Source organism: Sylvia atricapilla, chromosome 4 (assembly GCF_009819655.1).
Source record: "Sylvia atricapilla isolate bSylAtr1 chromosome 4, bSylAtr1.pri, whole genome shotgun sequence".
NCBI lineage: Eukaryota > Metazoa > Chordata > Aves > Passeriformes > Sylviidae > Sylvia > Sylvia atricapilla.
The window spans coordinates 31,218,705-31,233,228 of NC_089143.1; the positions used below are offsets into that span (position 1 = coordinate 31,218,705).

The 14,524-nt window shown below is 49.0% G+C and overlaps 1 protein-coding gene across 1 annotated transcript; it reads right to left on the reverse strand.

Annotated features, from left to right (window-relative positions):
- Positions 1–4,449: 4,449 nt before the first annotated feature.
- On the reverse strand, positions 4,450–13,763 carry LOC136359925 (5-hydroxytryptamine receptor 7-like). Its single transcript, XM_066316808.1, is given in 4 exon segments — positions 4,450–5,973; positions 5,976–6,051; position 13,093; positions 13,221–13,763. Coding segments are annotated over 4 exon segments (1,269 nt in total). The 5' UTR covers positions 13,730–13,763; the 3' UTR covers positions 4,450–5,290.
- Between the last annotated feature and the right edge of the window lie 761 nt (positions 13,764–14,524).

Here is a 14,524-nt window from a genome sequence, read left to right on the forward strand (position 1 = left end):
TTGGGTGAGGGCCTTAAAGTTCGCTCAGTTCCACACTTATTTGTGAGGGAGGTCCAGCTCTTCACAGATTAAAGCATTTGTATGTATATATTATCTTTCAACTCCTGCTATCTCTAAAACTGTGTGTTCTACATGGAAGATCTTGTCATAAAAAAAAAAAAAAATAAAAAATAAAATTAAAAAAAGGGTAGAATTGCCAGGACAGAGCTCTCTTCTTCCTTCCCTGGGTGCCAGCGCTGAGAAGGGCTGGAAAAATTCCTTGGAAGTGCTCAAGGCTAGGTTGGATGGGGCTTGGAACAACCAGCTCTGATGGAAGCTGTCCCTGCCTGGGGCAGGATGTGGAACTGGGTGATCTTTAAGGTCCTGCCAACGTAAATCATTCTGTGATTGTATGAAATATCCACTTTTTGCCTTAATATGATGATTTTAGAGCAGTGACCTGCCTGTTCATCTGGCGGTGTTGGGGTTTTGCTTAAGCTCCATCTCAGAGTAATGCACAAGATAGAGAAAAGGAATAGTCAGGAGACTGAATATCTTGCACAGTGAATGTGAAGTATTTCCAGATCAAAATGGCAATAAAATAAAGAATAAACTCCATTTTTTACCTAAGGACACAGGTGGAAAAGGTCTTGTGGCTGCCTTTCAGTTTTATTGACATGAGACTCAAAGTAGCAGAGCTTTTTCACATGGCAGACTGGAGATCTGTAAATCATCTTGCCAAAAGAATCTGGATGATAAATCAAGTGGGAAATTAGACAAATCATCCAAATCCTAAAGTATTGACGTTGGAAGGGCAGCCTGGAGGCTTCTGAATCTGTGCCAGGCTCAAAGACAGGTTCAGAAGCAGGTCAGGTTCCTGAAGCTGAGGTTTGAATTTGGCCAAAATCCGCCCCAGTTGCCACCATCAGCCTTCTGCTTGCCAAGCTCAGCAGTGCCCTGGGCACCAGGTCCTGCTCATCCAAGGCTCTGACGGGGGTTATCCAATCCCAGATGAAAGACTGGGCATTCCCTGTGGCAAAACAGGGGGTTACACTGAGCCTTGTACAGAAATTGTGGAAAAAACAGGGAATTTCCTCAATTAAATATGTTTTGATGCCTTGAACTAGTGAAGGGTAGGAAGACACATGATCCAGGCTGTCCTTGTCCTAATATTTTCCCCAAAGTATCTCCCGCTGTTGGAAAAGGAACTATGAGCTGAACAGATTTTTATTTCAAAGGGAAGAAAATGGCAAAGGGCTGCAAGATCATAGCTGGGCTGGAGAGGGTGAACAGGGTGATCACTCATTCTCCTTCTTGAGGCAGGGATCAGCCAGAGCCTAAAGAGCTCAACAGGTGGTTTGAAACACCAAAGGGAGACACTTCTTCACCTCCAAAGTAATTAAAGTGTGGAATTTGTTACCTCAAGATGACAGAGTGGGATAAAAAATAAATTGAGGGGAAGGAGAGCAGGCTCTGGAGGTTATTAAACATTCCGAGAGTGCTCCTGGCTCAGCAAGTTGCTGAACCTTTAATTGGTGGGAGAGGAAAGGATTCCTCAATGTTTTTTGTCGATCTGGCTCTGTAAGAACCCAGCACTGGTCTGTGCTCCAGGTTGGATCATGGTCCAGTTTGAGGTGGTTGAGATTTCTTTGTTCTCATGAGATGGAGGATGGCAGGACTCCTATGGAGATGAGGAACAGGGTGGGTTTGCTGAGTTGTCCCTGCAAATTCCAGCTCTGCCTGTCAGTCCATGAAGTGCTGAGCTCAGAGTGGGGAGATTCAGGGGTTTTTAGGGGAGAAACACTGGATTTTACTGCTTGGGCTTTACATCTCTTGCCTGGCTTTGTTCAGAGTTGTTATCAAAACCCTACAAAACCCCCGTAGAGGGTTTTTCAAAGCTGCCTTTTCTCCCCAGGTCTCCCTGCCTGTGTTCCTGTATTTCCCCTGCACAGAGAGTGGAATAAAAAGCTGACTTGAGACCTACTCATTTAATGCCTGAATTAGTTCAATTTTCTCTGCCCGAGGCTCCTCATTCTTTTCTACTGTCTTGCTGTTGGCCTGCTGGGAATCTCTCATTGTCCACAGAAGTTTCTCTTGTCCTCCTAAATTGATGATTTTCTCCCCGAGCTCAATTTTTTGCCTAAATATGGACTCTTTCAGAGCTAATTTCTCTTTATGGTTTGCTTAGGCACATGTATGTGTGCACTAAAATCGGTTTCAAAATGGCTCAGATTTATTTTTAAGCCAGGTTTTTTTTTGCAGATGCCAAAAGCATTGATTCCTGTCTGATTAAAAAAAAAATAAAACCCACGGAGTATTTTCAGCATGATTTAGCAGCTCATCTACAAGGATCTTGACTGGCTTAACTAAATGGTTGGTGCTCACTCATGTGTGGAAAAGGCCCTGGTGTCTTTGGATGCACATAATTTTATTTAACCCAACACAATTTAATCTTGGGGAGTTAAAAAGTCAGAGTTTAGGCTGATGTCTCAAAGCTTGAGTCAATCACTACTGGGAAAAGCAATATTTCTTTTTTTTTTTTTTTTTTTTTTTTTTTTTTTTTTTTTTTTTTTTAGCAGAATGTTTTTTTAAGTGGAGTTGTTGTCATTAAATATTTTTGGATGCAAACTTCTGGAATTGTTTCTGGGAAGAAAGCTTTCCTTTTAATTTTTTTCCCCTTCATATTTTCATTTTAAGCTGTAGCATTTATCAGGTAAGCCTTGAGTGCAACAAAACATTCAATTCCAAGTCAAGCAAACACTGATTTTCTTTTGAGACAAATAAACCATTTTGCTCTATCCTTTGCTTAGAAGAAGTTTGGGGTTTGGATCATCCAGAATCCTATTCTTTCCCTTATTCTTTTAATTCTGGAAGAACTATCAAACCAGAAAAAACAGTTATTTCTATGATTTCACTTAAACAGTGAAACACTGTTTCATAGCTCTGTTGCAGAATAATTTCAAGAAGCGATAGAAATGCCATCAGAATAAGGATGTCAAGAGGAATTAAACAAAATTACGATTTTTTAAAGGCAGTTTAAAACCCCCCTAACACAGAAAATAAATAAAACAATGACCTTAGGCACAGCAATAAATACACTGCAGCAGCACAACCAGATTTTGTTATGTGCTAGATGTGAAATGGGCTGTCTTGGGGCTCTCCACCCTGCCAAGACAGCCTGAATTAGCAGCTGGTCAGTTTTGATGCAGCCAGCTCTGTCAGAAGGGCAGGGAAGGAGCTGCAGGAGCCCTGGGAGGAAATCGGAGCCTGCAGGAGCTTCATGTCCCCATGGCAGGACAAAAGCAGTGACAGCTGCTGCTGAGATGTTGTGGCAGAGGAGATGCTGGCCTGGAGTGTTTTCTGGAGAAAAAGGGGTTGGTTTTGTCAAGCAGGTCCTGAGATGGGCAGTCAGAGCGTGCCCTACAGACATGGTGTGTGGGACTCCAGTTAAATCCTTTAGGATCACTCCTGATTAAGTTTTCCTTCAAATCTCTGCTCTGTCTTAAAACATCTCCCTCTGGAGACAGCAGCTACAACCTCCCCTGCCCCTCTGTGCAATTCTGACTCCATCTGTGAGGAACATGAGCTCGGGGAACATCTGGGCACATTGCTCGCAGTCCCTTGAGACATTCCCAGTGGGCTCGAGCTGCTTTTCCTGCTGTCACCCAGCAGTCCCAACTGGAAATCTCTTTGGACATCCCTAGAAAAAGCAGATCTGAAATGAGACAGGATAGAAATGGCTGCTGAGAAGAGGCCAGATGAAACACAAAACACATCACGGGAGAAATACTGATTGCTAAGCCAAACCCTACCAGCAGTCAGCCAGGACACCCAACACCTAGCTTGGATATGGATGAAGTCCTCAGAGTTCCTGATGGTGCCAAAGGTGGGACTAGTGGCACTACACCACTCATGCCAGATAAAGCAAATCTAGAGTAAAAAGCACTACAAACAACTTTCCCTGAGCCTCTGAGCAGTCTGGCTTTGATAAGAAAAAAAACCCCAGAGATGTTCAACAAGAACTGGAGCAGGCATTACTGGCATAACTACCCTGGAAGTGTCCAAGGCCTGGTTGGATGGGGCTTCGAGCAACCTGGGATAGTGAAAAGTGTCCCTGCCCATGGTTTTTAAGATGTTTTTAATGTTCCTTCCAACATGCTGGGATTTTATGAGTCTGTGATCAAATAAACAAAGGTTTGTGGGGCTGCAAATTTGATACTACAGTGCTGATCACAAGAAAAGATACCTGCATGAAGACAAGGCCCACCACCACAAGAAAACTGAAGAGAGGCTTTGAAGTCAAAGAGACCAAAGATTTTACACCAAAATAAGGAAACCAAACCTTTTTTTTTTTTTTTTTTTTTTAAGAAAAAGATAACATCATTCAGTGTATTTTTTTCAAGCTTGCTGGACATCATACTGAAACACCGTAAAGCTGTCAGGGAAATTATATGCTTTTTTTTTGTCAACCAAAGCGTGCTTTTATGTAGTCAATTAGCCACAAATGATGAACACACGTCACTTGTCTGGGAATGAATTACAGTACAACCCAATAAACACAACTGGCTTCGCTCTCTGATCATTGCCCTGGTGAGGAGGAGGCATCAAACTTCCCTATCCAACCATAAAGGAAATTCCATGTTCGTTTGTGTTTCATCTTGCAAATCCGTCTCCTTCAAGTGCTGCAGTGCTACAGTGTAGGGGGAAATGGGGTCATTGGTATTTCTGCTCTGACGTGCAAACCTGGACATGAGCTTGGGGTGTGAAATGCAATTACATCGGGGAACAGGGTTTGGAAAAGCCAGGATGGCACTGGGGCTTGGAGCTGCTGTCAGATTCCACAGAGCAGCCAATGTTGTCTTTACACAGAATTTTGTGTGCCCTCCACAGACCTTAGAGCCCTTTTTGAAGGTGGAGAGCCACAGTCTTATGAAGTTTTTAGGGTTGTTTTGTTTGGTTGGTTGGTTGGCTGGGAGGGTTTCTTTTCCTTTTTATTTTTTTTTTTTACTTTAATAACAGATGGGTAAACCGAGGCACAGAAAGGTGGCGTGACTTGCCTGCAGTCCTTGGTAGACCTTGAACCCCCCAGGTCTTGCTCCCACCTGGGACAGAGTGAAAAGGAAGAGGCTGTTCCCGAAGTTCCCTCCACTTGTTCCCAGGCTGAGGAAAACCACGGCTCTCATGGGGCGAGGGGAAGGGCCATCACTCTCAGCGGCAATGTCTGGCTGGGCTAGGCAGTTCCTGCCAGCCCCTGAGAGGCCAGGGAAGCCAGGAACCCGGCATGGAGAGGCAGGAGCCAGTGGGTGAGGCACTACAGGATGCACTCGTGCCTCTCCGTGGCTTTCAGGGCTTCGTGCATGCTGGCGGCCGAGAGCCTCCTGTTGATGTTCCTGTACCTGCAGCGCAGCAGGTTCCAGAAAGTAGTCCTCAAATCCCGGTTGAAGAAGGCGTAGATGAGGGGTTGATGAGGGAGTTGGTGTAGCCCCCAGAGCAGTGTCCTCTCCAGCCTCAGAGGCATGCAGCTGCAGCGGATGCCGCAGATGAACGGCCGCGCCGTGGACATCAGGAAGAAGGGCAGCCAGCAAAACGTGAAGGCCCCCACGATGATGCCAAGGGTCCTGGCGGCTTTCTGCTCCCGCTTGAAGATGGAAATGTTCTTGCGGTCTTGCCGGAGCAGCTTGGAGAGCGTGGCACATTCCTCCACGGCCTTGGTGCGCCGGGAGCTGTGGTGGGGCCGGCCGGAGGCTCGAGGCAGTACGCCTTCCTCCTCGTAGTGCTTGGGGAAGTTCATGAAGCGGTGCTTCTCGGCGCTGACCTTGGCCGCCTTGTAGATGCGGCTGTACATGACCAGCATGACGGCCATGGGGATGTAGAAGGCCACGCCCGTGGAGTACACGGTGTAGCCGAAGTCCTGGCTGATGAGGCACACCCGCTCCACCGTCACGTTCTGCGCCCAGCCGAAGAGCGGAGGGAGGGTGATGGAGGCCGACAGAGCCACACGATGAAGACCATCTTGGCCATCAGCTTCCGTTCTGCCTCACGGGGTATCAGCGGCCGCGTGATGCCCAGTACCTGTGGGGGAGGAGGAGTCATCAGGGATTAGGGGGTGGGTGCTGCTGGGTGGTTTTCACTGCTAATCATTCCTAAATTCCCTCCTGTGAGAGGATTTTGGCCCTCAGAGGGGATAGAAGTTTATTCGCCAAACGAGAATCTCCCCAGGCATGTGATCTCTTGACTAAACACCCCAATTTATCCCCCACTTCCTTGCATCTAAATCAGAAGCAGAATTAGAATCACTAGGTTGGAAGAGACTTCCATGATCATTGAGTCCAACCCAACCCTAACCTCAACTAAACCATGGCACTGAGTGCCACATCCACTCTTTTCTTCAACACATCCAGAGATGGTGAATCTCCACCACCTCCCCAGGCAGAACCATTCCAATACCTTATTATCCTTTCTGTAAAAAAAAAACCTTTTCTTTATATCCAGCCTGTATTTCCCTTGGTGCAGGCTTGAGACTGTGTGCTCTTGTTCTGGTCAGTTGATGCCTGAAGAAAGAGACAACCCCCACCTGACCACAGCACCTTTCAGGTCATGTGTGGAATCACAGAATGGTTTGGGTTGGAAAGACCTTGAAGACCCTCCCATTCCAGCCCCCTGGCATGAGCAGGGACACCTTCTACTATCCCAGGTTGCTCCAAGTCACAACCAGCCTGGCCTTGGGCACTTCCAGGGATGGAGAGTCCACAGCACCAAGTGTCATTGAACTGCGGAGTGCAGTCCAAACTCTGCATGGTCTCCTGGGGAGTTAAAATGCTTTAAAAAAGCTTTGTTTTCAGGAATTAAAAAATGCTTTAAGAATTTTATTTTTCCACCATAACTATTCTGTACAGAGGACATGTAACAGCTTCCAGGTGTGGCACATACTCACTCCGTAGTGTTGCCCTTCCCAAGGAGACATCCAGGAATGGGGTGGGTGGGTGCTCAGAGTGATGTGCCACAGGACTGATTTCAGATGAAAGGAATAACTCATAGCAGTGTTTATGTGAAGTGGGAACCACAACAGCCTTCTCTTATTTGTTGGTAAAGAAATGCAACCTGCAGCTAAGATGGCCTTGGGAGACCAAGAAATAATCTTGCCTTTGGAAGACTTAAAGATTGTCTGGACGAGCCCTGCAAGCAAAGCTGGAGGGTGGATGATGCTGTTGGAGGACAGTTTTTGGGCCCCTCACAACAAAACATCATTAAGGGGCTGAAGAGTGTCCAGGGAAGGAACAGAGCTGAGGAAGGGTCTGGAGCAGTAGGAATAGCTGAGGGAGCTGGAGAAGAGGCTCAGTCTGGAGCAGAGGAGGCTCAGGGGGGGCCTTCTGGCTGTCCACGACTCCCTGAAAGTTGTTGACCTCTGGAAACTCAAATGGGAATGATCCAAGCAGCTGGAGCCATCTGCTCACTTGCACAGCCAGTAGCTGCTGAAGTGATGGAGTCCAGCTCTCCCTCAAAAGGAAATGAGTGGAGTTTGGAATAAGAGAGCCCCAAAACACCTGGTGACCCTCAGATTCCCCAACCCTGACCCTTTGGGTTAGGAGTTTACCTTGTTATTTTGCCTGAATGGAGCAGGGAGGCTGCACCCAACATCAGCTCCTCGTTGTGCCATGGGGGTGTAAACGTGAACCATCTTGTCTTTTATTGGAGAGGTTTTGTGTGATAAAGAAATTGTGTCAAATGTTGGTAAATTAGAATTCTAATCAATAAATCAGGGGGGGAGTTGGCTGCTGTCAGCCAACGTTCCCCCTGGAAAACATCTGCCTGCTACTTCAGCTCAAATCAATTCAGCAAAATCCTTGAGCCACTCATATGGATTTCTATTCTGTTTACAGCTTTTTGATTCCAATCTCCTGCTGCCAGGAATTTTTAGGCAGGAACACATCACCTCTTAATTGGTTCTTGGATAAACGGTGTCACTCCAGAGGGGCAGTGAGAACAGCAGCTATGCGAGTACTTTATGCTGAAAGCTGAACCAAAAAAAGAAAATATCTGTGGAGAATTTTACCTCTGCTGCATCATTTTTTTCCTGACAGTCAGTCTTACTGTGGTAGGAGATTTTCTCTTCCCTGATTATTTTGCTTTTCCAGATCATACCCCCAAGATTAGAAGATGGAGATAAAATATAAAAAAAATTAATTTCTCCTCCCCTCCTGACTGCTTAATCAATTGAGAAACTAAAGTCTTCTCCCCTGCCTCCCTGATAAAATGGTTTTGAATTCATTCACTGAGTTGTGTCTTCCCTTATTTTCCTCTGTATTCTTTTTTGAGCTGGCCTCAGTCACAAGAACCAACCAAAACTCTCTGTGACCATCTAATGTCAGAGAATTCCAGGATGGTTTGGGTTGGATGGAATCTTCAAGAAGATCCATTTCTAACCCCCTGCCATGGGTAGGGACACCTTCCACTATCCCAGGCGGCTCCAAGCCCATCAAACCTGGCCTTGGACACTTACAGGGATGGAGCATCCACAGCTTCTCTGGCCAACCCATTCCCTCCTGATGGCCCCTGATGGAGCCAGGCTGGAAGAAAACCCTGCTCTGCTGCTGCAATCCCCAAACTAACACCCCCAAAATCGCCCCTATGTGTATCCAAGCCAAGAACTTTGCTAATAAACCCGTGCTATGTTGTGTGCCATCCTCTCTTACGCTATTGCCGGCATTTCTTTGGAAGCCGAGTCAACCCGGGATTTGCTGAAACTTCAAGGAATTTACGTGCCAGCTGAGGAAAAGGCTCGCTGACAAGGTTTAACAAGCAGGCAAAGCTGACACATTTCATCCACGGGTGCCTCGTGCAGCTGCTGCTGGAGGAAACGGGGCCGTTTGAGGTCTTTGTAATAATTTTTGAAAGCAAGCAGGGAGCCCTCAAAATAGGGCAGCGTTTACAGTAGGCAGGTGGCACTGGCAGGAGGTGGAATTTGAGTGGAATTCTCTCCCTTTGAATTGTTTTTTTCTAGTTTTTCTCTCTGTGTGTGTCGTGCTGCTAATCAAGCTTAGGGGTAATCAGGTAACAAAAGGCAGTTCCCAGGATTTACAGGCACTTGGTGTGGATTTGCAGGGCCCCCACCGTGCTGAGCTGATGGTGCAGCCGCTCATCCCAGCTGCAATAAATTCCTGCCACATCCCTGTATCCTGCAGATCCCAGCCCCCTTGGCTGTGGGGTGGGAGATCTGCCCCAGGCTGGGCTGCACCAGCAAACCCCATGGATTAGCCAATTCAGAGTGTTTGTTCCACATTCAGTGGGAATCATGGAATGGTTTGGGATGGGAGAGACTTTAAATCCCACCCACTTCCATCCCCGGGGCAGGGACACCTTCCACTATACCAGGTTGCTCCAAGCCCCATCCAACCTGGCCCTTGGGACACTTCCAAGGATCCAGGGGGCAGCCACAGCTTCTCTGGCAACCTCTGCCAGAGCCTCACCACCCTCCCAGGGGAATAAGTTCCCTCCCAATATCCCATCTAACCTGACCTTGTCCTGTCTTTACATTACCTGATGAAAAGTCCCTCTCTGGCTTCCCTGTAGACCTCCTTCAATTGTTGGATCATTATCTCAGGGGTTAAATAATAAAAACAACCCAAATCTGTCTGATGTGCCCCTTTCTCCATCCTGCAGCCTGTGAAGTGGGAAAAGGTGAATATCCACTCACACAGGAGGGCAAATGAGCCCAGAATTAGGGTTTTCTTGACCCCACAGTTTTACCCGCAATTCCATGCCTCCTCGGCAGCCAAAATAAGCTCCTTCCCTGATTTCCAAGCTGATGCCATTCCTGCCCCATCCTGCTGCAGGAGAGGAGGAAACAAAAGGCAGGTGGAAGCTGCGACACCTGCCCATGCCCTAAGTCAGAGTTTGGTGGAGCATCCCATGGGATCCATCCCAGAGACAGAGCAGGGATCTACCCAGCCTGGGAAACATTTGGATGAAGGACATGGGAAAGGCAATCCAGCAAAACACTGTGCAGTTTTCATCCCACTGTCTTTTGGAAGGCATCCTTTTACTGAGGGTGACCCAGTTTGGAGCACATAATCTGATTTTGGGTGGAAAATACTTGCCAGGGAAAGGGGAGAGCCCCCAGCAGAGCTGCCTGGGAAATGGATGGAGAGTTTTTTCTCCACCAGGAATGCTAGAAGCGATGTGTGGGCTTTGGGGAAGCTCCTTTTGTCAGCTCCTTGGCATTTTTATGGAGAGTTTCATCAAAGCTGAGCAGCCAAAAAAGGGGATTTTTTTTGTTGGTTTGTTTTTGGTGTATGACAAAAAAATCTGCAACATTGGCAGGCTTTTACATAAGGAAAATATAAGAGGAAGATGAATGTTTCCAGCATTTTTCTTTTCTGATTTGAAAGGAAATCAATCAAATCTCGCTTCAGACAAGATTAGTTCTACCAGCTTCAATCGAGAGGCTTTAGGAAGCGCTCCGGCATTAATAATCAATAACAGCAGCCTACATTTTAATAGTCCTCATCATCCTGGGCAAACCAAGTAGGTTTTCCATCTAAGCTAAGCAAAATATTGAGGACACTTCAGCCATCAATAAAACAGGGCCTCCTCCTTGGCAGGAACAGGCCTGACAGCGCTGACCAAGTTGGTTTCAGGACAGAACCAGAAGGAATATTTCTATTTCCGAGAAGCACCAGGGCTTTTCCTCTTCTTCCTCACAGGGCAGGAGGAAGAGCTGGTCCCTATCACTGGTTTGTGTTGATGCCTCACTGAGATAACAATTTAATCTCTTTTGGAGCAGGTTTTTCAGGGACTCTGCAAGCTCAGCTCTCCTTGTGCTTTCGCTGTTTGGTTGTATCAGCACAGAAATTGAGAATTGCACTTTTGAAGACGTTTCCGTCAACAGTCAAACCAAAAATCCTGTCCATCTCAGGCTCAGGGGGGAAGTGGAGATCCAGGCATGATCCTGGATCCTCAGTCCAGCTCCATGCACTGTCTGAGGATGCTGGGTGGATGTGGAGTAGTGATGCTGCACGGGATGCTTGAGACACTGCCCTGGAATGATTTACACAACTCCCAGCCCATTCTTGGGGATCCCTGAGGGGGAAAGTGGCAGGACAGTGCCCCAGTCACCTCCTCCTGTAATGTGCATCCCAATAATTCCCGTTCTCTCCTCAAGCTCCAGCACAGGTTGACCCCACAAGTCCCCTGAACTTGCAAGTTGTTCTTCCTCCCACCCAGACTGGGGAAGGCACAGCTCAGGGGAGGACGGTCCAGTCCCTTCCCTCTTCTCAATCCTTGCTGTTTTTCCCTCCTTTCCCAGCTGGAAATGCATTCCAGGCAACTGCCCTACAACCACTCAACTTCACCATCAGGCCTGTGGCAAGGGGATGATGAAGTTCTGGGAGCAAACTTATCCTGGTGCAGTTCCTGTGACAACACATGAGGGACAAGCCCATGCCAGAAAATCCAGGCTCTTTGACAACCTCTTGGGACACAGCTTTTCCCTCTCTCCTTCCCAGGAAACACAAAGTGACATCAAACTCAGGATCTGTCCTTGGGTATGGATCTACTCCCCAGAGCGGTGACACTGGACGGGAGGGATGTGATGGAGAAGTGGGGATCCATGGCAAGGAAGTTGTTTGGGAAAGATCTCTCCTATTTGTCTGTGTGTTTGGAAAAGTTTTGCTTCAAGGGATGGGATGAGATGGGGTGGGATTGGTTGGTTGGGAAAGGAGGGGAAGGAAATTGGAAGAGGAAGGAAAAGGGAAGGGAAGAAGGAGGAAAGGAAAAAGAAAGGAAAAAGAAAAGGATTGCATGTATTGGGTTTTGGGGACTTGGGATGGGGTTGTGGAGAGTTGTTGAAATGCTTGGCTGAGTTAAAATGAAAGGGGGAAGGGAAAAAGAGAAAAGGAAAGAGGGAAAAGGGGAAAAGGAAAGGAAAAGGGAAGGGAAGGCAAGGCAAAAGAAAAAGAGAGGAGAAAAGGAAGGAGAAGGAGATGAAAATGGAAAAGGAAATTTTCAAGCAAAGCCAGTCTGGTTACAGTGTAGCCACTTCCCTGCTCCTCACCCATTGGGAGGAAGCACCGACACATTTCATCCCTGCATTTCATCCCTTCCCTCTCACAGAGACAGGTCCCTGCCAGCTCTGAGCACATCTGCCTTTTTTTTTTTTTTTTTTTTTTTTTTTTTTTTTTTTTTTTTCCAACAGGACAATTATTAAAATAAAGCAAGGTCAGCAGAAGAGCTGAACCTTGCCTGTGGCCTGGCAGGAGCTTTTCTCTCTGCCAGCAGCTCTGAGCTGCCCGGTGCTGTGGATCTGCAGCTCCCAGGGGAGCAGTGGCTGGTGGGGTTGAAGGCTTTGGAGCAGGACTCGCTGCTAGCATGCCCTGGGGGAGATGTCAAGCACCAGCAGGATTTTTCTCTGTCCTTTCTGCTTTGTCACCTGCTGTCACACCTGCCGAGGCGACTGGGGAGGTGGCACAGCTGAAAGGGCACATCTCAGATGTGGGATGTGTCCCTTCCCTGAGCTGCTGCTCCCAGAGCAGCCCAGCCCAGCAGTGCCAGCTCAGCCCAAAGAGACCCCCAAGAAGGCAGCACACGTCAGCCCCGGCCACCAGCTCGTCAGCGCGATGGCCCCGATGACGCAGCTGCTAAAATTAGAGCCACCAAGGTGCTGACTTGTCCAAGCCTGGCCACTTTGCCTGGCAGGCTCAGCCTTTCCCTCTCCCAGCTTCAGGTGTGGGAGGTGAAGGCAGCAAATCCTCACAAATGCGCTCACTGAGCTAAACCAGGGAGTTTGGGATCTTGGGATGGGGCATGGGGAGCTGCTGACATCCCTAGCCAAGGCACGAGTCCAGGGAGCAGCAGAGAATCCCACAGGATTGGCTCCAGAAGCCCTGGAACCTGGATTTTCAAAGTGCGTCTGGGATTTTATTTTATTATTTCTTGAAGGGTTTTGTGGGCCAGGCACCTTTCACGGTGAAGGTCAGGTGCTGTTCCTCAAAAACAATGTGAAGCAGCTGCCAAAAGGGGGAAGACTAAGGAAGTAACTTAGGGAAGTTACTTGAGAAAATACCCAGAGCCCAGCTCTTCCAAAGGGACTGAGGCACTGAATCCCCACAAAAAAACTCTCCTCACCTGGAAAAATCACCTCAAGGAGCACTGATCCAACGAGGAGCACAATTCTAGTGAACCCAACCTTGTGAAACACCCCAAATATCGGAGCCCACGGGGCAGCAGCCCGGGCCTGCCCTTACCTGTCCACGCTGATGATGCACAAGGTCATGATGGAGGCGGTGCAGCACATCACATCCATGGCGATGAACACGTTGCAAAACACCTTCCCAAAGAGCCACTCGCCTCCCACCAGGTCCGTGATGGTGACAAAGGGCATGACAGCAAAGGCCACCGACAGGTCGGCGGCGGCCAAGGACACCACCAGGTAGTTGGAGGGCTGCCGGAGCTTCTTGACGATGCACACGGAGATGATGACCAGCCCGTTGCCGGCGATGGTGGTGAGGATGATGATGGAGAGCACGGCCCCGATGACGACCTTCTCGGTGTCCCCATAGAGCAGGATCTCCTCGCCGCAGTCGGTGGCGTTGGTGAGGTTGGCGGGCGGCAGCTCGGGCTCGGCTGGGGCGGGAGGTTCCTCAGTCATGAATGGATTTGGGAGCGGTTCCCGAGGCGGCCGCTGCTGCTCTGAGCTCTCCACCAAGAGAAGGTGCTGCTCCAGAAACCTCCTGGGGCTGGCCCTCAGCAGCATGCTCCGAGCTCGGCACCAGCGCTCCCCCAGCAGTGACACCTTCAGTGACAAACCAGAACATCTTGTCACAAAAAGGGGCGAAGAAAAATCGAATATCCTCTCATCCTCTCCCCCACCGTCACCACCCCCCCCTCCACCCCTCTCAGCTCTTGCCTCCCCACAGCTGCGGCTGCATCTCACGTGCTCAGCAGGAAGCCGCTTCCCGAGTCTCCTTAAGGACACGCATTCTGCCGGGAGATGCTTGCAGGAAGCCGCTCTCCACTTGGGGAAGGGGCACGGGCTGCCTGCAACATCTCCCTCATCATCCATGTGCTTTTCCAGGAGAGAGAGAACGGGGCTTGTGGAGTGTGTTTCCTTGCCGAGCTGTGCCTGCTGCTGTTGCACTTCTCCTCTGCATCCATACATTTAAATCCCTTGCAGAGCCTCCTCTGTGGATACAGGAGCTGATGCGACAACACGAGCCACAGCACCAGTGTGGGCACGGCCCCCGCCGGCTGCATCCCCCTGCCCGTGGCACAAGGCAAACTTCAAAGCCGGGACTGCAAACCCCTGCTCCCGGCACGCAGTGGCCACACACGGGCTGTCGGTAGCCACGGGGCGGCAGCGGGAGCGGATCCCTGGCATGCGGCACCCCCGGGTACCACGCAGCAGCCCAGGCATCCCAGCTCGTTCCCGGAGCCTGAGCATCAGCACCACGCACAGCCGAGAGCTCGGAGAGCCGCGGCCGCGCTCCCACCCCCGGGATTCCACCCCTGCAAGTATTTCCCGGCCATCCACGAGGAAACTTCGGCGCAG